General features: G+C 40.8%; 1 protein-coding gene across 1 annotated transcript; it reads left to right on the forward strand.

Annotated features, from left to right (window-relative positions):
- Positions 1-321: 321 nt before the first annotated feature.
- Positions 322-16,558, forward strand: FUNDC1 (FUN14 domain containing 1). Its single transcript, XM_072339092.1, has 5 exons — positions 322-478; positions 2,322-2,478; positions 4,306-4,381; positions 12,346-12,474; positions 14,078-16,558. The coding sequence occupies exons 1-5, from the start codon at positions 334-336 to the stop codon at positions 14,153-14,155; spliced, it is 585 nt and encodes a 194-aa protein (XP_072195193.1). The 5' UTR covers positions 322-333; the 3' UTR covers positions 14,156-16,558.
- The last annotated feature ends 6,326 nt before the right edge of the window (positions 16,559-22,884 follow it).

Below are 22,884 nucleotides of genomic sequence, written 5' to 3' on the forward strand. Positions count from 1 at the left end.
TTGTTATGTAAGGAGATGGTATTTTGCATTCTTTCCCAGCTGTTATTTATTTTTATGGGATGCCTAACACCTATGTGTATTTCAGAAGCTCTGTGTTGTGTGTAGAAAGCCAGAGCTGCTTCTCATTGCCACCTGCAATGCCTCTTGCTGCTGTTTCTCAATGAGAACTCTTCACACGGCTCTCCCACTGAAGGACCCTAGGCCCAAATGGCCGCCCTCCTGGCACAACTATATCCCCCACAATTCCCCGGGCCGCGGGGACCCCTGGCTGCTTGTGACGTCATCCCACGCCCCGCTGCCCGCTGGGGGGGGGAAGAAAGGACGGACGCGCGCATGCGCGCTACCACCGCGCGGCCGCAGAGGAGGCGGCCGCCAGCAGCGCAGAGCGGCCGAGGGGGTGGAGACTGCGCGGCCCCGGGCCTGGCTTCGCTGTCAGCAGCAGCCAACATGGCGGCGCGGAGGCCCCGCAGCGCCCCAGGTCAGTCCGCTCCCGGGGACCCGGCCCCTTATGGGGAAGGGGCGGAGGCGCGAAAGCCGGCCTTGCGCTGAAGGCCGAGGGCTGCCTTCACCCCTCTGTGCCGGGAGCCTCCGTGCCCCGAGTTACCGCCGGCCCTGTGGGCGGAGCGAAAGGCGGCCCGAGAGCGGGATGTCGGGGCGAGCTCCTCGATGAGCGGGGCCGTGGGGTCCGCACGGAGTGTACCGGTGCGCTGTGGGAACGGGAGCCACGGCTTCTCCCCATCACCTGGTGCATTCGTGTACTGGGGTTGAAGTGCGTAGGTTTGAATAGCTAGGAGTTGTATGGCTGCGAAGGGTGAGCTTAATGTCACGTACAGAGAAGGTCACGTATCAGCGGGACATCATCAAACTGTGCTGTTGGCCACTGAACGCCTTATTCGTGTGAGCTGTGGCTTAATTCTGTGCCTACATTATTAATATCTAACAGCCTGAGGCTCATCATGTTATCTTCTCATGAACCATCAGCACCTGAAAGCTGGAAATAACCTTCCGTAGCAACTTTTAACATTGTGGGTCTAATTGTGTTCAAGTGATTAGGAGCATGGAGGGAAAGAATTCATGCCTGCATGTGTATTGCCTGCATTCTTTAGCACTTAGGTCACAAATAGTGGGGTTAAAAAAAGAATTGTTTACATCCCCGGTTATTAAGATTCCAGGTAGTAATGTGGCTTCTCTTATTGATGTCTCAGCGTTGTCGCTGAACTGAGTTTCACCTTAAGTATTCAGAACAGAAACAGACTTTAATTCCTGCGTGTATCCATGGAGAACTATGATATGCTTTTAAAATGTTCCTTTATGAAAGGAGACTATCTCTTCCCTTTGATGTTTGAATGTAAGTGGTATTTATGATGTTTAATTTGAAGTTGTAGGAGGCCTATTTTGGAAATGTTGACAGAATTATACAGAAATTGAAGAACTTAATTGAATTTCTAGCTTCATTTATTTCATCTGTTACGGAACAGGAACTCTAGTGCATGTTCTTAGCTAATTAGTCAAGCTGGTGTGTAGCCCTCTGTGGAGAACACAAGGCTGGGAATTCTCAGTCTTTCATAACTTTGGACCATGGAAAAGAGGAGCCTGAGCTTTCTCTTAAGTTAGATGTCTTGTGTGTGGCTAAAGATCATGACAGCAGTTATACTGTGTCAGATGAAAGCTGTGCATCTGAAAGCCATTAGCTCCAAAATGAAGTAAGAAGGAATAACAGGGTAAGCTCGTAGCAATAGTTTCTCAAAGTGTTTCTTTTGATCTTCTCCTCAGGACATCATCAGCTTTGGTTGTTGCCTTTGTCTGATAGCACTCGATTACTTTTTTGTTTGTTTGTTTCAAGCCTTTAATTTATTCTGTTGTTCCTTGAAGTCTGCAATCAGCTTTTGGTACCTGCAGCATCCTGCAGCAAGGTGTTCTGCACGTCAACCAGATCTCAAGGAGGAGCAGAGAGGACTCATTTTCTTAAGTTCAACCAGCGGCCTGCTAACTTCATCTGATGCCCCTTAGCTCCTCTACTTGAACAGAGAGGGATTCGTGTTTTTCTGCGCTAGGCATGGATTTTATGGATTATACCTTTGTTCTCTTCTTGTATCGAAGCTTATGGCATAAAATGTCAAAGTAATTTGCTCTGTTACCTCTGGACCATAGGTAGCCCTTATGCGGCATTTTATTCTATTCTGTTAGCCAACTAATACCAAATACGGTTCTGTTAATGTTTGCTTCTTTGTTGGTGGGTTATTTACTTTTTTTTTCAGTAGAATGTTAGAGCACTGTGTAATCGAGAAAATAACTTCTTTCTTTTCTTCTTTCTTTTTTAGAACACGATAGCGATGACGATTCCTATGAAGTGCTGGATCTAACAGAATATGCAAGGCGTCACCATTGGTGGAATCGTTTGTTCGGCCGGAATTCGGGACCAATTGTAGAAAAATACTCTGTCGCTACACAGATCGTGATGGGTGGAGTGACTGGCTGGTGAGGGAACATTACTTTCATAACGGCAGTAGGCCTCTTAGCTGTATTTTGAAGAGTTCTTTCCAAGGCTGTTTGAAGCATATCCATGTGTTTTCTCTAACAGACTTCCCTTTATTGCTCACTCCTCGTTCTGAGGTCTTTTTGTAATAAAACACACCAGTTACTTAAGGGAACTCATACCAGCTATTGTGAAAAGGACTTGAAGAAGTGGCAGAACTCTATAAGTTATAGGAGTAAATGGAAATTTACTGCATGTAACTTTTACCTCTGTGGAAAAGCAGATTTACTTACGTGTGTAGATTTAGAGGCCTAGTTATGATACTGTGGCTAAGATGTATTTTATTGGTGACAGAAATGAAGACAGGAATGTGTGTCAGGATATATCGTTAAGAGCCTCCCTTTAAAGAGATGTCTTTGTTACCCTAAATTAAACTGAAGTCATTTCGATCAGCTTAACAACGTCTCTTCTCTTAACGTGAGAGCGGCTGCTACAATATAGCTATGCTACAATAGTTTATGGTGACAGGTAGATAGTGTGTATGAGAATAGAAATTGGGAAATGGGGCCACAATCTTGAAGTCAAAGTATTTGTTATTTGTGAAAGGTACTTGACTCGTATTTGTTTACTGCCGTATTCCAAGAGTGTTAAGTTCAGTGGAAAACAACATTATGGTTGCACAGAAACTTTTAAAATGGAGCTAAGCAAGCTTTGGAAGGTGAGATAGGCTAAAATGAAATGATTGTGTGTATGTTTAGCACTGCTTAGGGAATGTAGGCGGAGCTTTCCATCTAGTGTTTGATTTACCTCTGAAATAACTTCTATGGATGCATATACACAAACTGTGAAATTTCTAGGAAATAATTAATGGGATCTGGCATCCATAAAAAATGGCTGATTGAAAGATGTGGAAACTGTATTTCAGTGTATGTGTATACGCATATGTGTGTGTGTGTTCATTTATATAAATATGAACTCACTGTTCATATGCAGAGTTAATAAAAATCATCCAGTGTGTGAGAATAGGAGGGGCAGAAAATACCCCAGAGGATGTACCTGATGAGATTATGGGACTGTCAGCCTTGGAAATATCCTACCTGCTGGAGTGGGACCCCAAGCAACCTTGTTCTGCTTGGAGCTTGGCTTTGCAGTTGGCCCAGTTTGGGAACAGGAGGGGATAACCTCCATAGATGCCTTACTGCTAAAACTGTTCTCTTATACCAGTATCTCTGGCAGTCCCCATTTGATGGAGGCATGTTTAGAATGAATTTCTAAATTGCTAGTTGCCTTGATCCATTAAAAATAGACCAAGGCCGTGTCTCAAGAGAGTGCCCTTCCCTGCTCCATCCTCCTATTTTTCCACCAGCTTTTAGCTCTTGTGGTAGGGATGTAACTTCTTTATAGCTGGGAATCAAGTTATAGACTGTGTAACTGAGTAAACGATAGTGTAATATATTAACCTTCCACTTGGGAATAGTTATAATGGCACATGTATATTATATTACTATGTTGTGCTTTATTAAAGTTCTGTATTCAATAGCAGCATGCAGCTTTTATGTATAAACAGGGCCTGGAGATCTCAAGCTTACCTTGAAGGGGCCATTGTGCAGCCGTAAGCTAGCAACCATTGCTCATGTTGTTTTGTGTTAGACATTAGTCACTAAACATTGTTTGTATGAAATATTCGGAAGTTTTAAAGATGCGAAATGATACATTTGCTTTGTTAAATGAAAAACCTAATAGTAATTGTCGCCGTCAGGAATGTTGGACTGCGGCATTGTTCAGCAGACTACCTCATTGGACTGGGTTTTTTGTTTTGTTCTCCTAAGGTGTGCGGGATTTTTGTTCCAGAAAGTCGGAAAGCTTGCAGCAACTGCAGTAGGTGGTGGCTTTCTTCTGCTTCAAGTATGTAGAATTTCATGCTTTATAAGTTGGCAAATGTTATTTACTTAAACAGGAGGAAAACAACTCAGCTGCTGGGTAAAATTTAATTAGGAAGGCTTCTTATCTACTTCATCTTTTTCATGTTACCGATCCAAAACTGAATTTCAGATGGAAAATTGTGTACAAAAGAAGCAAAAAAAAAAAGAAAAAAGTGCTAATTCAGAATCTACTCCATCCTTTACTGTGGTTTGTGTTAATCCAAAAGAAACCTTTGTATAGAAATAAATGCTGTATGTGATTCAATGTTTTCGGATTAGACCTGTGCTTAGAGAGATAGGGTATGTAAGCTGTATTTATTTAAAACAGATTTTAAAATTCTATCAGTGCTTTAAGAAAACTGGGCTGCGTTGGCAGTCCCCTGGAATATGTACTCTGGTCCAGTTATGAAGCCAAGCTGTTCCTTTTTCCCCCTAAGGTTTCTTCACTGGCTTTATCCACTAAACCTCTGAAGGTCTGATAGCTTCATTGCATTCCTCTGTTCATCTGAATTTCAAGTCTAAAAAATCTTAAGGTGACATCCAGTATGACCATTTACATTTTTCATCTGATGTTGTATAAAGGGAGGAAATATTGCCCCAAATCCTTTGAATAAATGAAAAGGCTTTAAGTGAAGGAGAATTTCACATATCCTTCTGTGAGACACCAAGTAACTTTTAATTCCTTTGCTAGCATTTTTCACATCTTTGTACCTGTGAGCTTGTCTTTTTTCTTTAAATGAGGAAACAGACTGGTGCCTGCTTGGGTTCATTCAAATAATACACCATTTTTTTTTGAGACAGAGCATTAAAAATAGTTTCTTTTTATTCTTGCCAACATGGCCCTGGAGGGTTTCTGAAAAACCCATCCCACTTTTATTTGCTCCCTTGGTGGCAGTGGCTATTAGATCCAGCTGTTGATCAGGACAGTTAGTGTAGGACCTGCCGTTCCTACTGTATAAAGCAGCAAGACATCACAGTTGCATGAAGTACTCGTTCATGACCATTCTTTTTTTTTTCCCCCTTGTTAAACATAAACACTGCAATCCCATTCCATATGAGAATGTGTGCTTTTCAAACTATTTGGTTTAGCTTGTTTTCATTTAAGTATAGAACGTACGTGGTTTTGAATTACTCAGGTATTTTCAATTTACACAAAAGGCAAGTATCAACAGCAATGTGAGGAGTCAGAGAAACGCTTCTGATATGAAGCTTCATGGTATTATTTGTTCTCTTTCACCATGGTGTGTGGATGACCTGTTTAAATATCCCGGAAAGCATTGTTTATTGGGCCTGTACCCAAACACAGGGGATGAATGTTACAGGTGTATCGAATCAGAAAGGATTTAGAAGCACACACGTGTAAATTTTTGTGCAAAACATGCAATGGCAGCAGATGATCCAATCTGAAAAGCCCTCAGTTCTTTAGCCCACACTGTGTAGTTCCGCATCATGAGAGAACATTTGAATTTTATATGATTTACAGATAGTCTGTGAATCCAGAAAGTACTCATCGTTCTTTTCCATCGCGTTAAATAAGCAGAATCTCTCTTCCCATATAGTGTGCTGTTGGTCTTAATTCGTTAAATGTCAGTTTTTATCTAAATATGACTGTAGAGTCTGCTGAACAGAGAAGCCTGGAATCCAGGAGCAGTTGGCAGAACATTGCCTGCAAGTCCCTGCATTAGTGCTTCTCGCTACAGGAAGCTGAAAAGTTAAAACCTGTAGATAGAGAAAAATAGAAATCGCTTGAAACTTATTACTTATGCAGTGTTTTGCTTGTTGAGCTGTGAAGCTTAGGGAGCTGTCTATACAGTGAATTGGTTTGCCATTTGTTTGAGTGTCTGATTTCATGGTTGATCTCATTTATGGTGTATCCGAAAAGGAATATTATCCAAGAGGAAAAAATAAGTTGCATATTTTAAATCAAGTTGCCTATATCTTTAATTAAGGAAGATCAGATTTTCTTGGAAGGGATTGAAATAAGTGTCTCGCTCTTTCATTTCAATTCAAAGCGTTTTGCATTTTTAAAGCTGAGTCATAAATTCTGCAGTATAATTACATTTCTGTAGCCTTTAATTTTTTCATTTAAAGATCACACATTGTGATGTTAATTTCCTTCTGAATATATGTTCAGCGCTTCCCCTAAGTGGGCAGAGGAACACTTCAGCATGTGACTAGAAACTTCCTTTTTCTCTCTGTGCTTTTCTGGAGCTGCAGATTTCGTTTAAGCTCCTGATTGCAATATTGACATCGTAATTACCTGCTCAACCAAGAACTACAGAAGGCAACATTCTATGTAAAGCCCGTTCAATAAAACGTTTCAGTCCTGAAATGCTTTTTCTCCAGCACCTGATGTCGGTATCTGAAAAAAAACTTGTATGAAACTGAAAGCAGTGCACTTGGAAGTGTCAGTCTGTACAAGAAGCAGAAAGGTTTCTCCGATTTGTGTATGTGATCCATATGTGATCCCTACGTTTTTTCAGTCTTAATAAAGATTTAAAAGTAATTTGTGGAGAATAAAAATGAGATTAAGGAATCAGCCTTATTTTTTTTTTTTGTAATTAAGATCTGTTATCGCATCTTTTTGCTGATTCTTTTTAACAGCTTAATCTGATCAATTAACTTTTTTTTTTAAGAGATGGTTCTTCATGTGTGCTGGTTATAAATCAATGTCTGTGCTCTATACTAAGGAAAACATAATTTCTCGGATACTAACCTAAGGGATTTGCCTTCTGTAACTTTTTGTTATATAGTGCACAGTTCAGTGAACTCCTGCAGAGCAGAGAAGTATGAACTCCATGTTGTTCTGCTATAATAAATTACTTAAAACAATTGTTCTTACCAAGTGCCTGATCTATGTTTCTAAATTCCTGTATCCTTAGTAATGCTTTTTGCTCTGCACTCAACATGCTGACACCTCTTCCATTTTGTGTTGGCTTACTTAATCATAAGATGATGGATTTCTGTGTGTTTTTAGTGATCTATTTTGCCTCCTTCCATCTGAATGATAAATTGACTTCAAATATATGTTAAATAATTTTTTAACTTAAGAAAAATAAGAAACAGAATAATAACACAGAAAGCAAAACAAACCCTTAGCTACCCTTGGCTATACATTGCGCAGAGAGATATTGATGCCCTGCTTTGATGATGCTGTGGGGACTGCAGTGAAGTGAGGAGAGGGCAATGTGCTTTTGGGTTGGAAACTTGATAACAGAGCTGCATTCAGTTTTGCATTTCTTGTGCCAGTTGGATGGTGGCTGAAAACGTAGCATCTGGAGTATCATTTCTCAGTCTCTCCTTATCTTTGTATATCAAAGATAGAGGCTCGTCAGGTCTATGGAAACTTGTCAAGAGCAGAGAGGGTTGCTTACTTGTATAAATACAGTAAGAAGCTGAGAACAAGGAGCTTGCAGGGAGCTTCTGGGCTTGGATAGGCTTTTTTAGTATGAGGGAAACTGCCGTCTTACTGTCCCATCTTACTATACACATTTTTTACTCTTGCACATTATTTTCTCATTACTCGTAATGATTGTTCATAATAACAAATTACTTGCATGCCTATCCTGTATCACTTCCAAAATCAGATCTTCCCTTTAGATTCTCTGCTCCCTTTGATTAGAGACACAGGTAGCTTTAATAATATTGCATTGATGCATTTTTAATCATCTTTCTAGAAAATACCTTTTTCCAGTAGTTCTGGAAGATCTTTTAACAAAAATAGTTGATTAGTATGAGTTACATATGCATGCACATATATTCTTAGTCACGCAGGTATGTAAGTGTGGAGATGATAATAGAATATTAATAGTTTATCTCCATTATCTTAGGGACTGGCTTTGAAAATAGTAGTGAACTTTATGAATTTGTATTTATATTTATATCTGTATTGTAGGAACCTTGCCTGTAAGGTAGTATTTTCTTCTATGGTGATTTAGGGTTTAAATATTAAAGTCAGTTTCACCAACATTTGGATTTATTGAGGTTGATTCTGTGGTTATACACAAAAATTTAGAGATTTAGTAGTACTGCAGCCAAAGTGGATGTGACACGGGCTCTGACTATCACTGCGATGAAGTACAGAGCTTTTTCCTTACATTTATATATTTTATATTCAAAACCCAGATTTATACATTTTTATTTCTAAAACATTTTCTTCTATTACTTATTTCATAGAATCATAGAAGAACTTGGGTTAGAAGAGACCTCAGGGATCATCGAGTTCCAACTCCCCTGCCATGGTCAGGGTTGACAGCTGCTAGATCAAGCACTAGATTAAGTTGCCCAGGGCTCTGTCCACTGCAACCTTAAACACTTCCAGGGATGGGGCATCCATAGTCTCTCTGGACAGCCTGTGCCAGCACCTCACCACTCTCTCAGTAAAAAACTTTCCCTTGATATCTAATCTAAAATCTCCCTTCTTTTAGTTTAAAACCATTCCCCCTTGCCCTATTACTATCAACCAGTTTAAAAAGTTGATTTCCCTTGTGTTTATAAACTCCCTTTAAATGTTGGAAGGCTGTAATGAGATTTCCCTGCAGCCTTCGCTTCAAGTTTAACAAGTTCAGTTCCCTCAGCCTGACTTAATAGGAGAGGTGCTCCAGCCTTTGCATCATTTTTGTGGCCCTCTTCTGCACCCTCTGCAACAGCTCCACATCTTTCCTGTGTTGGGGGCCTCAGACCTGGACACAGTACTCCAGGTGAGTCCTCCCAAGGGCAGACTTGAGGGAGACAATCAACTCCCTCACCTAGGCCACTCTTCTTCTGATGGAACCCAGGATACCATTGGCCTTACAGTCTGTAAGCATGCTGCTTGCTCATTTAAAGTTTTTCATCAGCTGGAAGCCCTAAGTCTTTCTCCACAGAGCTACTCCCAAGGAATTCTTCTCCAGTCTGTATACATAACTGGGATTACCTCAACCCAAGTACAAAACCTTGCACTTTGCTTTCTTGAACTTCATTAGGTTCACATAGGCCCACCTTTTGAGTTTATCAAGGTTCCTCTTAGTGGCACCTCTTCCTTCTGCTCTGTCAGCTGTGCCACTCAGCTCGGTGTCATCAGCAAACTTAGTGAGGATGTGCTCAGTCCTATCATCTGTGTCACTGATAAATGCGTTAAAGAGTACCAGTCCCAAGATGAACCCCTGGGGGATGCTGCTCGTTACCAGCCTCCACCTGGACATAGAGCTGTTGGCCACATAGATACATATAAAGATCATAGCAGAACTTCAGATCTCTGCTCCTACGTTCAGGGAGAGATGTAATATAACTATTGTTGTATAAACTGAAGTTCTGACTAAAATGTTAGCCCTAATTATTAGAGTGCTAAATTAAGCTTAATTAAAAACTTCTGCATCGTGCCTGTACTCTATGGAGAGGTGAGCTGATTAAGACTAGTCCTATTGATATACTGTTTCCTTTGAAGCCTTTTGTTTATATTCTGCTACTAACATATTTGCTTACATTTCTTGCATTGTGTTGAACTTTATATAAAGTCCATATACTCCCTTTCAACAATGTGGCCTCCTTCAAATTCTTATGGTAATATTGAATTCATTAAGAAAAAAACCAAAAAGCTAGATTCCACCTCAGAATTTTTTGTTATTTTTTTTTCCCCTACTTTGTCTTCCAGTGACTGAATGTGCAACACTGGTTGAAAACCTCTTTGGTGACTTCATGCTAAATAGGCAGACCTTAATTAGCTATGCAACACCAGCACCTGTGTACATTAGTGGTTTTCCATTAGACATGCAAGGCTAATGTTTTTTTTTATATTTTAAGATATACCAAGCTTAATATATTGTATATTTAAATACCTGTCCTACATAATTTCATTATATGTGAATTTTATTTACAAATTGTACCATTTGGATAGAATACTTTTACATAAATTACATGAATTTGACAAACGTGGCCTTGGGAAGTATCTGAGAAATCTCCCTCTCACTCTTTGTGAACTGGTCATTATGTAAGTCATTTACCTTTAAAGGTAGTGGTCTACGTTTATTTGCCTTAGCAGTTAAAATCATGGAATCATAGAGTTACCCAGGTTGGAAAAGACCTCCAAGATCGTTCAGACCATTTGTCCACCTACCACCAATATTATGCTACTAAACCATGTCTCAGTACAACATCTAAACATTTCATGAACTCTTCCAGGGATGGTTACTCCACCACCTACCTGGGCAGCCAGTGCCAATGCCTTTCTGCTCTGTATGTCACAATGGCACAGCTTGAGGCCATTCCTTCTCATCTTGTTTCTGTTACATGGGAGAAGAGGCCAGTCCCCACTTTGTCCCAACCTCTGTTCAGGTGGTTGTAGAGAACAATAATGTCTCCTCTGAGTTTCCTCAAAACTGAACAATCCCAGTTCCTTCAGCTGCTCCCCATTAGACTTGTACTCCAGACTCCTAACAGCTTTGTTGCCCGTCTCTGGAAACACTCCAGGGCCTCCGTGTCATTCTTGTAGTGAAGGGTTTAAAACTGAATGCGGTACTTGAGGTGAGGCCTCACCTGAGCTGTGTACAGAGGGATGATCTCTTCCCTGCTCCTTTTGGCAGCACTATTTCGGATACAAACCAGGATGCTGCTCTTCTTTCTGGCTGCCTGGGTACAATGCTGACTCATGTTTAGCCAAGTGTTGACCGATACTCCCAAGTTCCTCTCTTCCACACAGTCTTCCAGTCACTCTGCCCCAAGCCTGTAGCACTGCCTGGAGTTGTTGTGGCCAAAATGCAGGACGTGGCATTTGGTCTTGTTGAATCTCATCCCATTGGCCTCAGCCCAGTCATACAGATCCCTCTGTAGGGCCTTCTTCCCGCAGGCAGATTGACGCTTCCTCCCAACTTGGTGTCATCTGCAAACTTAGAGAGGATGCACTCAATCCCCTTGTCCAAGTCATCAGGACTGAACAGGACAGGCCCCAGCACCGACCCCTGGGGAACACCGCTCATGACTGCTCACCAGCTGGATTTAACTCCATTCACCACCACTCTCTGGGCCCAGTAATACGGCCAGTTCTTTACCCAGCAATGAGTGTGTTTGTCCAAGCCACGGGTGGCCAGCTCCTTCAGGAGAATACTGGAGGAGTAATCCTTAGTTTTGATTTTCCTGTTTTTCCAGCTGATGAGTTTTTTATTTTAACCGTAGCTAGAATATGCAGTAATTGCCTTTTTTTTTTTTTTCCTAGGCTATGTTGTTAAAAGCATTTAAATATGTATTTTGTGAATTATTTTGAGAAAATTTGTGAGGACTACCAGTGACAGCTGAGTAACAGGATGTTTCCCTGTTTTTGGGACTAAATCTGAGTAAGAGAAAGAAGGCAAAGTTAGGGATGATGATTGAATGTACTATGGAATCTCACAGCTAGCTCCTGTTGCAGCACTTGCAGTGTTTGTGTTTCAGTTTTTCTGCTTACGGTCTCTGCTTTGTAGAAGTCTGTTTTCAAATACTTATTTGTTGGACAGTTTAAATGATGTAAGATAACAGTTCCCATTATTTCTAAGTATGATTCTTATCAGCCACAAATATTCTGTCAAAAGTTAGAATTCCACAATTTTGAAAGAAACTTAAATGGAATTGCCTTTTAAAATTATTTTTTCCCTATAAATTTACTTTACTTTCCTATTCTTGCAATTAAAGTTTCAATGTGTGCTGAAGGAAAAAAAAAATCAAAGTTTTTATAAGCAAACTATAGAAAACTGGTAAAATTAACAGTCTATTGAACTTTTCAATTGCTTGTTCAATTTCAGTTGCTTTTACTGCAAGTAGATGTTAGTGCTTGGAGTGCCTGTTGTAATTTCAGGAATGTCTTTTCCTTTATCTGTAATACAAAAAAACCCAGACAATATTTAAACAATGCAAGCAAATTCTGTGAGTGCAAAGATACCATGTGCTGATTGAGAAAATGTTAACTAGAACAGTACTAACTACAGTTTATTTTCGCAGATCGCTAGTCATAGTGGATATGTACAAGTTGACTGGAAGAGAGTTGAGAAAGATGTAAACAAGGCAAAAAAACAGTTAAAAAAGCGTGCAAATAAGGCAGCGCCTGAAATCAATACTCTAATTGAAGAGGTAAGTCTGAAGTGATATGCTTTCCTGACAGCCAGATTTTCTTACCTTCCTCTGCATGTGGTGCTCAGTTGATAATAGTTCCATGGTTTTGCACCACATAGTTCTGCTTATCATGGGAAGGTACCAGGGTGTATACATTATTAAAAGTTTTTGGTGTGTGTTTTTTTATTTAATTAGGTATTTTGTTTGCTTTTATACGATTGCACGCAATGATGTGTATAAGAAATGTATTAACCTAGGTGTGGTGTAGGGACTCCTCTTGGTTTTGCCAGTTAGTCTGTGCACATTCTTGGCTTAAGATACCATAGAAAATGGGGGGTGTATGGTTAAAGCAGTAACTTCAAATACAAAAAAATTATTAAAAGACATTAGCTTAGTCAACTGGTCACAGTGTTTTGTTTAGACAAGACTGACTTCCTGGAGACAAGCAGTGTTTTGTAGCTGGTTGTACTTTTTTTTCTCAATCTCATTATTATACTTGAAGAATATCTGTCTTCCTGCTACATGCTATGTTGAAAAGAGGTGAATTCTTACTGATTGGTGTCACTGAGGCCATTTTCTTTTGTCATTTGAAGATTCTTTTTATCATTCTGTCCTTCACAAAAAAAAGAAAAAAAAGAAGAAAAACAGAGAGCACGTTTGGCATGTTCCGGCACTTTTTCAGGCGCCATATTGGTACTGCAGTTTTTTTCTCTGCAGCTGTGATTCCTGACCAGGAATGTGCTGCAGACAAGCATGAAACAGCAGCCACACTGAGCTTTGTAATTAAAGAGATTTTATGTCTCATACTTAATCGGATGGCATTACAGTTAGGTTGCTAAAAATTATCTTACATTTTAATGTGGATTTGAAGTGGAAATTCAAGAGAGATTATTTTCTGGCTTCTTCTGTACAACCAGATAGCTTGGCCTGTTCTCCATTTCACTACAGAAATGGGTGGGACATGGAGGCCTTTGTTCCCCCTTTTCAAATTGTGTTACTTTTTCTAATTGTGTACTAACTGCTAATTTGAAGTGTTCAAAGTGAAGGGTTTATGAAATGGCACCTGTTGGATATATGCTATATTCATTGATTACTTCATGAAATCTTGTATAGAGGGATTAGCATATTTGGTTTTCGTAGGATTAATTAGTAGGAAATTAGCTCACATGGAGTGAAGTGCATTGTTTTCTAATGCCTCCATCTTTGAAAAGAGCGGTAATCTTATAGTAACTTTTGGTGTGTGTGTGTGTATTAAATTGAAATGATGGTAGTGCTCATATGTTTTGGTTTTGTGTTTGTTTTTTTTTTGCCAGGTTTGTAAAACAACTCCCTGGTTTTAATTAAAAGAGGGGCATTGATGTGGAATTACTATGAGAATTGGTTAATAGTTTAACTCCCCCAAAAGCTACCTGTATTATAAACGTATTGTTAAAGTCAGTCTAAAGTCAGTTTTCACTCCATGGTTGCCAGCAGTTGCCACCTAACTGTGTGTTTTCAAACCTGTTAATAACCACCCTCTCAGTTTCAGTATGCTTGTTCCAAGCAGTTGTGATGAAAGTATGAAATGCTACAGTCGGACACAATGGACTCAATTCTTCATGCATACTGTTTTTCTTCTCAGTCAACAGAATTTATCAAACAGAACATCGTGGTTTCCAGTGGATTTGTTGGAGGCTTTCTGTTGGGCCTTGCGTCGTAAGGATCTGAATTATCTCTTCTGATGGCATTCACGTCAAAGAACAGTTGCGGTGACACACTGTCAGTAAGCAGTGTGGATCACTGGGCCCTCCAGAGCAAGATGAGAGGACTAGGTAGACAACTTGGAAGCTTTTACATTTTAGGCTTTTGCCTCTTGAAGCTTGGCAAAACTAGGATTTGCTGAAAAACTGCAGCGTGCTCATTAAAGCATTTCTGGGCAAAACTGGTTCATCGTCATCATGACTCTTTTTGTCTATGACCTTTCAAGATCTAGCATTTTTAAAATGTTACTCTTGGAAAACAGATATGTAACCATACTGTAAGAAAGAAAGCTCCATTTCTATGTTTGCAAGTAAATACTGTTTATTTTCAAAGTATTTTTCTTCATGCTGTAGTAGATAGTATCAACGACTGCATAATGTATATGATAATGTAGTTCCAGTCTCATGGCTGGCTGTGTTCTTTAAAAGTCACTGCAATAATCTTTAAATCTGTAATACTCTTTTTGTGGAGTATTAAATAACAGAGAATCATGAGCTCATTAAAGGTGAAAATTAACTTTGACTCTGGCCATTGTATACACAGAGAATGTCTCATTGCATAGCCTTTGGGCGCCTGGTACAAATATTTGCAAGTTACCTGTGATTCCAGTTCTAAGTGCATGTCTACGTTGTTTTTCAGGATGTGTAGACATGGATAAACTCATTGATAAAATCATCGTACACAGATAATTGTTGCAAGTGCGGACTCCACAGTGATCTGATACGTAATTGTTTCACACACAAGAAAACTCTGGAGGCCATTTCAGGCTTGAGTAGATGGTGAAATGAAGTGCTGAAGCTTCTGGTATGCGCACTTTGCAAGGTTTAGTACTTCGCAGGGCTTGGTAACACATCATCACGATGTACCTTGAATGAACCCAAGGCTTCTTTTGTAGTCCCTTTTAGCTGGAAATGCAATCGGAGATATTGCTTGCCTTCATATTCACCTCTATTGCCACTATGTTCTGCCCAACATAGACCTTTTTTAAAATCTGACTTCCAGTGCCTAGAGTGACAGCTATGAAAAAGCTAGGGTACAGATTGGGTTCAGTCAGCTTATTGGAAGAGAGCCTATTTCTTCTGAAGTCTGGCAAAGCAAATGGGTCTGTTGGATGTGGTTGTTCTCCATCTTTGACAGATCAAAGCGGGAAGCAGACTCTAAAGGAGATTTGAAGCATGGCTGTAGAAAGGCTGGAAAATTAATTCTGAAGCAGGGTTTTAAAGTGGTTTAGGTAATTTGTTGCAAGATTATCTTCAAGAACTTGGGAATCCAGACACGTACTTCGTACATGTTTCTGCATTTCAGGCTTGTGAACCTTTTACCCACGGCCCTGTTTTTTGTGCTTGAATATTCTACCAACAAGTTAATGTGAAACTGAGCCTGCCTTGTGCAGGTTGTGCTGGGTTCTCATTTACACGGCTGGACTATAGTGGTGATGCATTAGCATCTGATGGCTGAATGTGAACTTCTGACATGTAGGACGTGTAATGAACGTCCATCAGGTGGACTGTAAAAGAAAGGCCTTTGACGTAAGCTTAGGGCAACTGCACTTCAGAGGCCCGTACTGTAGGTCAGTTTCATATGCCTGCATCTGGCCAGGGTAAGTTTTGAAGCATGTCATGCATGCCTGCCATGCTTAAGGATTTAGTTCAGCTAAAACCTCTTGAAGACTTTGGATATTAAAAGACAAAACAAACCAACCAACCCCACAACAACAACAGCAAAAAAGACACACTGAGAAACACAAATAACCACAAATAATGTTAACATCTGAAGGTTTTTAGTTTTTAGAAGGTGAATTTCTACAGCTGTGTAAAAATTGTTGTGGTTCACTGGAAGTGAGAAGCCCAGAGGCCAGCTCATCTGAATAATAGTACAGTGTGAAAGTTTCTTTTCCCTAGTATTCAATCCAAGCAATGTATTGTTTTATGCTGATAAAGTTAATGGATTTTGGCATGCCAAGAGCTACCTGAAGCCACCTGGTGCACATCACACAGACTGGATGGGGGGTCTTGGATGTTCTGAAGGGATCTGAGAATGAAGTGACCACCCCTATAATATATACTCGTAGACGAGCAATTAAAAAGCATTCTATTCCACTGAAGGATTTCTAGGGAGTGTATTGTAGAGTCCTTTCTAAAAAGGCTGCTGTGACCAAGGAATGTGTTTCATAGTTAAAAGTAGAATTTAGAATAACTTTCATAGCCCAATTTCTTCAGAGGAATGTTTTGCTATCCTATTGCTGTTATCTGAGATTCTCAGACAGTGAATAAAGAACTACATGATTGAACTAAATTTATATAGTTTTTTTTATTTATTGTATTTTTTTCAAAGCCTTCGGAATAAAAAGCATGATACTGTGGTAGATGTAAAACTGGCTGAGAGACAAAATAAGGAGAAATGGTGTAGCTGCAAATGTGAACGCTGGTGGTTTGTACGGGAATTGGTCTTACGTAATGCGTTAATGGCTTGAGGGAATACTGCTGGCACTGCAGTATTTGCAAAGTTCTTTGCTGTTCCCTGGGTCTGGATTGGTGATGGGGAGTATCACAACTGCCAGTAGAGCGGGTGATGGAGTGGCGATAAACATGAAGAAATAAGACGTAAAAGAAGCCTTGCTTGTGTGTCAGCTCAGACTCAGGACTTGTGTGTCTCTGTACCCAACTGAATGCTCCGTAATGTCACGGCCAAAAATAGGTGATTGCACCATCGAAAATGGAGTGGAGCATAATAGCAGGATGATGTTCTGGCGGTACAGTCCACCTTGGAATGATTTCAGAGTTGCTATTATCCTCCCTGACAAAACCTGGTGAGGGTGAAGAAGATTCAGAAGAGAGTGAAATAAAGACTGAAGAAAAAATATAAGACCATTTTAGAAGGAAAAGCGAACATTCGTTTCAGGAAGCAGACAATTAGGAAGGATTGTTTTAGGAAAAACGTAGATTAATGAAAGGGTGGGCCAGCATTTTTGTGCTTCTGGTTGTGCAATTGGAGAACTATAGGAAAAGTCAGAGGGATAGACGTGAACCCGGCAAAGAGAGACGCGTTAACAAAGGAATGGAACATGCTGGCACTGTGTGCTGCTGAAACGAAGAAGCAGGCTCCATTCAAAGAAAGATGGAGTGATGTTCATGTACATCACCAGAGCGCTGTTACGTTTAAAGAGGAAAAAGCAAAATCTTGTTTCTCTGGCCACAGCTAATACTGCTTGGTGAAATTCAAGATAAAATCATTCTAGTGGTTTTGCTGCCTTCACTTTTGCAGTTTGTATATCTTTCTGCCTCAAACAGTTGTTATCAGTCACTTCAGAACTGAACACGGAGTGAAATGATTCACCAAGGCATGCCACATATCCTTCTGATGCAGTGAACATCTGTTGAAAGTTTACTGAATAATGGCTTTTGGGAGAGCTCGATTATAAATCAGCTATTCATTTTACGTTATCTTAATGACATGCATAATCTAATTTTAAAATGTTAAAATGTCCAATGTTAAAGCAACATCAGGTTTTAATTTAAAGTAAGATGACTGCTTGGTCAAAATCATTGTGATTTTATTACTGAACTTGAAGTGGACAGAATTTGGCTAAGTCCTTGAAGGCTGTTTTTGTTTTATCAGCTGAAACAGCTGCATTCTAGGTTCATTTGTCAGGAGGTCTTAAAAAGGGGGATGTATACAGAATAAGCTGCAGAAGTCAATGCTGTAATTCAGAATTGGTGCTTGTGCATGCTTCATAACACACATAGCATGGAGTGTGGGAAAAAGCACCAGTTGAGGAATAAACCCTGCAACTGACGCAGCTGCTGGACTGACAGCTGACAGCTCTGGGTTAGAGTTCCAGGAAAGTTCCTCCTTCCATCTCCTTTGAGCAGTGCCCAGCTCACCAAGCCAGGTGTTGTGGCACAAGGTCCTGGTCTCCTCTGTTGGTGCATTCAGGGGAAATTAGAGTTGGATATTAGGAACAATTTCTTCTCAGCAAGAGCAGTGCTGCAGTGGCACAGGCTGACAAGGAAGGTGGTGCAGTCACTGTCCCTGTAGGTGTTCCAGAGCCGTGTGGATGTGGCACTGAGGGACGTGGGCAGTGGGCATGGTGGGATGGGCTGATGGTTGGACTGGGTGATCTTAGAGGTCTTTTCTAGTCTTAATGATTCTGTGACTATGTCCTGTGGATGTTCCTCAGCTTTTGTAAGAGTGTGGGCAGACACCGGGTTCTCATCTCAAAGTTTGCCTTAAATTGTTGCTGAGTAGTTAAATATGCTACTGTCAGCAGAAATGCTCCAGCTGGAAGGAAGGAAAAAAGGAAGGGATGAAAAGGAAGGCTCACTCAGCTTTAAGCTAAAGGTAAAGGAAAACTTTTCTGCGTATACATTCTGCATATTGTAAAAATTCTTCATAGACTATGTCAGCATCCACAAAGAAATTAATAAGTACTGAGCCGTACAATTCCTGTTTAACATAAACACTTCGGACTTTCATCACTTCAAGAGGTTATCTACATACACTTACCCATGTACGGTCATGGGATGCAGAGAATTAAGAGCTGATATATCTAGTATGATTTTTAATGGAATGGCTTGCTTCCTCCAAGTAAAGTTTAGGCTGTTTTCTCATGTATTTGACTGTCAACAAACTCACACTGCAGCCCAATACACATCTTTATTTTCAGACTTCAAACCCTCTCCAGTGAACCAATCAGAATGCCGTGATGCTGCTCAGACAGGAATAAAAACCAGAGTCCACCTGAACAAATGTAAGAAAGATCAACTTAATGTAAGAAAGACCAACAGAGGCATGAGAGGAATGTACAAAAGCCAAGTGTTAGGATTGTTCCCAAAACGACTTGGGAAAAAAAAGAGAACTGAATCTTAGCAGCAATAAGAGTCCATATTCTTGATGTTCCTTAACAGTTTGTGATTGTTAAGATTGAAAAATACTGAGAGAATTTGTTTCTAAAACATTACTAACAATTGGGTTCTGGTGAGATTCAGCATGACTAAGTGCAGTGTTGTACTTGGGTCAGTACAATTGCAGGTATGTGTACAGACTGAGAAAAGAACTCACTGAGAGCAGCCCTGTCGAGAAGTACCTTAGGGTACTGGTGGATGAAAAGCTTAGCGTGAGCCAGCGGCGTGCGCTTGCAGGCCTGAAGGCCAACTGTATGCTGGGCTGCACCAAAAGAGGGGCAGCCAGCAGGGCATGACAGGGGATTGTCCCCCTCTGCTCTGCCCTTGTGAGGCCTCATCTGGATTACTGGGGCCCTTATCATAGGAAAGACATGGAGCTATTGAGGTGGGTCCAGAGCAGGGCACAAAGATCCTCAGAAGGCTTGAGCACCCCTCCTGTGCTTGTTCAGCCTGGAGAAGAGAAGGCTGCGGGGAGACCTCATTGTGGTTTTCCAGCACTTAAGGTGAATTTGTTAACAGGAGGGGGAATTACTCTTTACATGGGTAGATAGTGATAGGACAAGGGGGAATGGCTTTAAACTATAAGAGATGCAGTTTAGGTTAGGTGTTAGGCAGAAATAATTACTTCCCCAGAGGGTGGTGATGCACTGGCACAGCTGCCCAGAGAAACTGTGGTGCCCAACAGGGACAGGGGTGGGTGGGCTTTGAGGTCCCTTCCATGATTCTATGATTCGATGATTCTTTAATATTTGTTTTCCAAACGTAAAAGCTTCTTGTGCCAGATAGATAAACTGCATGTTGGCTCCTGTTGGAGCTTTGTTTTAAGACTGCTTGTGCAAGTAAAGCCATACATACGTTTGCCTGCCTATCCAGGTTGTATATGAATGAAAGCAAAGGTAGAACAAACACTGGGAGTGATAACACCATGCCAAGATTAACAGGTAGGGCATCAGGTACTGGTTCTGTACAAATGCTATTCCATGTCTTCAGTGTACCTCTCAATAGAACTGTGGATAATACTGAATTAGGAGAGAGATTTAGAGTGCCAAACGTGGAGCTGTAAAGCTTAAATCCAAAGGCAGACTTGAGAAAGCTTAACATTGCACCAAGAGAAATGATACAGAGCTGAAGGAGAAGCAGTTATGGATAGTAATGAACTTTCCTGTCTGTGCTCAGCATTGGTGACACCACACCTGGAAATAATGTCCATTTTTTTACCTCCCAGTTCAAGGATGCAAAGAAATGGGTTGTCCAGAGAAAAACACCTGTGCTGGCCAGGAGCCTAAAGGAAAGGACCCACAACGAGGATGCAGGTTATTTAGCCTGGAGAAGGAGAGGCCATGGGGCACTCCAAAGCTGCCTCCAACCACTTGGAAGGGAAGTAACAAAGGTGATGGAGACACGAAGCCAAATCCTCACAGACAAGAAGCCACAAGTGGTGGCTTGGGAGGTTCACCATGGATATTAGGAAAAATGCTTTCAAGAGAATGTTGGTGCAGCACTGAACAGGTCACACAGGGATACTGTGGGCTCTCTGTCCTCAGGGATCTTGCAGGAGATGGCTGAGCAGAGCTACAGGTGACTTGGCCTAGTGGTGGTGACCATCTTGGTGCAAGCAGAAGGCTCCAGTAGTTCCATCAATGGGAACTACTATTAGGGTTCAAATGTGGAACAACCAGAAAAGCGCATCACATTTTTTTTTCCTTCTGTTAATAGGCACTCCTGCAGTAATATAGTTAACTGAAGCAACGTATGACAGAGCCTGATGTGATAAAGCACACTGATAGAAAATAGAGAACGGAATATGTGATGAACATTGAGCTAACAAAAAAAGGAAAATAATAATAATAATAATAATAATAATAATAATAATAATAATAATAATAATAATAATAATAATAATAATAATAATAATAATAAAAGGGAAATAATGAATGGTGCAAAGCAACGAGGGAGTGCTGAGAGCCAGGAATGGGAAGCTGGTGACAGATGAGGCTGATAAGGCAGACAGCCTAAAGGAATTCTTCGCCCCAGTAATCACAGAGGCAGCAGAAGGTAATGTCCCAGGACTTGGGATTTGTTTTCCTCAGGGAAGGAAGTAAAATGTCAGAAGGTTTTACTCTTTCACTGGAGTGGATAATAAGGCAATTAGTACTCTTAAAAGTCGTCAGAGCACCCAGACTGCAATGATAAATCACATCCTGCCATGGGAGTGGGAGACTGTCAGAAAGCTTTTATGGAGTGGTTGTGGTCACCTACCACGGGTGGGATTACTGAGGGCACATGAGTGCTCTGTGGAGTTTGCACTGAAAACCAAGGAGGAGCACGAGTACAGCATCTATAGGTTTGTGAGCTCAGCTTCTCTTCTGCAGGAGAAACCAAACACTGGTGAGTCCTGACTATGCGCATCTGTAAGTGTCTACATGAACACATTATTAAAAATACATTATTCTAACAGACGTGCCACAGGACAAGTGTAGCTAATATAAATGGTTCGGAGTATGTTGCACAAAAGATTTAGGTAAATAATCTCCATTAATAGGATTGATCAGTGTGAATCCTTTCTTGTCCATATGAGAAGAGTTCAAGGCAATGTTATGCTTATGGTTTGCCTTTCCAAAGAGTTTCAGATGTCCCTACAGTTTCAAATGCTTTTTCCCCCCTATGTTAATATATTATACAGGAGGTAACTGTTAATCTTTCACAGAACTCTGTAAATATGTGAACTATGCACAGTTTATCATCTGCAGGTTTAATAAGAACAGACAAGAAGACAAATTCTCAGGATGTTATATCTCCACACACCTTCCTGGCCTGATCACCACACCTTTGTATTATTTGATTCATTTTAGGCAGGAATGTAAATCCTTAATGAAACTGTTTGACTGATAACAATCCCCATGGGATTACAGTTGACATTAACACAAAGAAATACTATGGCAGCAAGTGGTATTTCTCTTCTCATACAGAAGAAATACTCCGAGATATGCTGGAGTAGTGTTCCCTGCATAGTCAAGTCTGCACCATTTGTTAAGAAGATCAATGTAATTTAAACCATTATGGCATTAGGTAATTTAAGAACTACCTCTAGAGCTGTTGCATTTCTCCAAGGCTTGATGTGGCGCAGGTTTCTGCAGTGCCCAGCACCAGCTCTGTCTGGGCTGGCTGAGCAAAACCGATGAATCAAGAGCTGTGGGAGCAAGGCATGATGTTAGCGTAACCCTCACCACTGGGAAAACAAGGGAAGAGTTTGGGACACTACAGCATCCTTCACGTCCTCCACATCTACAGCATCCACCATGACCAGCACACTTATATAGCATCTGCCATGAATGGCTCCTGCTTCAGGACTTGAGCAGACCCAAACCCTGCACTGCATTTAGTCTATGGTACTAAATGTTGCACAGGAATTCGTCCAGGCAGGTCCTGAATGTCTCCAGCACCTCTCTGAGCAGCCTGTTCCAGTGCTCTGTCAGCCTCCAATGGACTCTCTCTAGAAGTTCTTGCTTTCTTGAACCGAGGAGCCCAGACCTGGACAGTGTACTTTAGATGTGGCCTCACCAGGCCTCACCTCTCTTGGCCTACTAGCCTTGCTCTTTTTAATACACTCCTCAGATCACAGAACTGGTGGACATTACCCTCAGGTCCAATGGATCTGGGGGGTTAAAATGGGCTGAACAATCAGAGCTGAAGTGGCAGTATTGGTAAGAAGATACTCCAGAGAGACTTGTCAAATTGACATACTTGGATTGTGTTGATCATCTACAATGTCTATCCTAATCTC

Source organism: Excalfactoria chinensis, chromosome 1, assembly GCF_039878825.1.
Source record: "Excalfactoria chinensis isolate bCotChi1 chromosome 1, bCotChi1.hap2, whole genome shotgun sequence".
Taxonomy (NCBI): Eukaryota; Metazoa; Chordata; class Aves; order Galliformes; family Phasianidae; genus Excalfactoria; species Excalfactoria chinensis.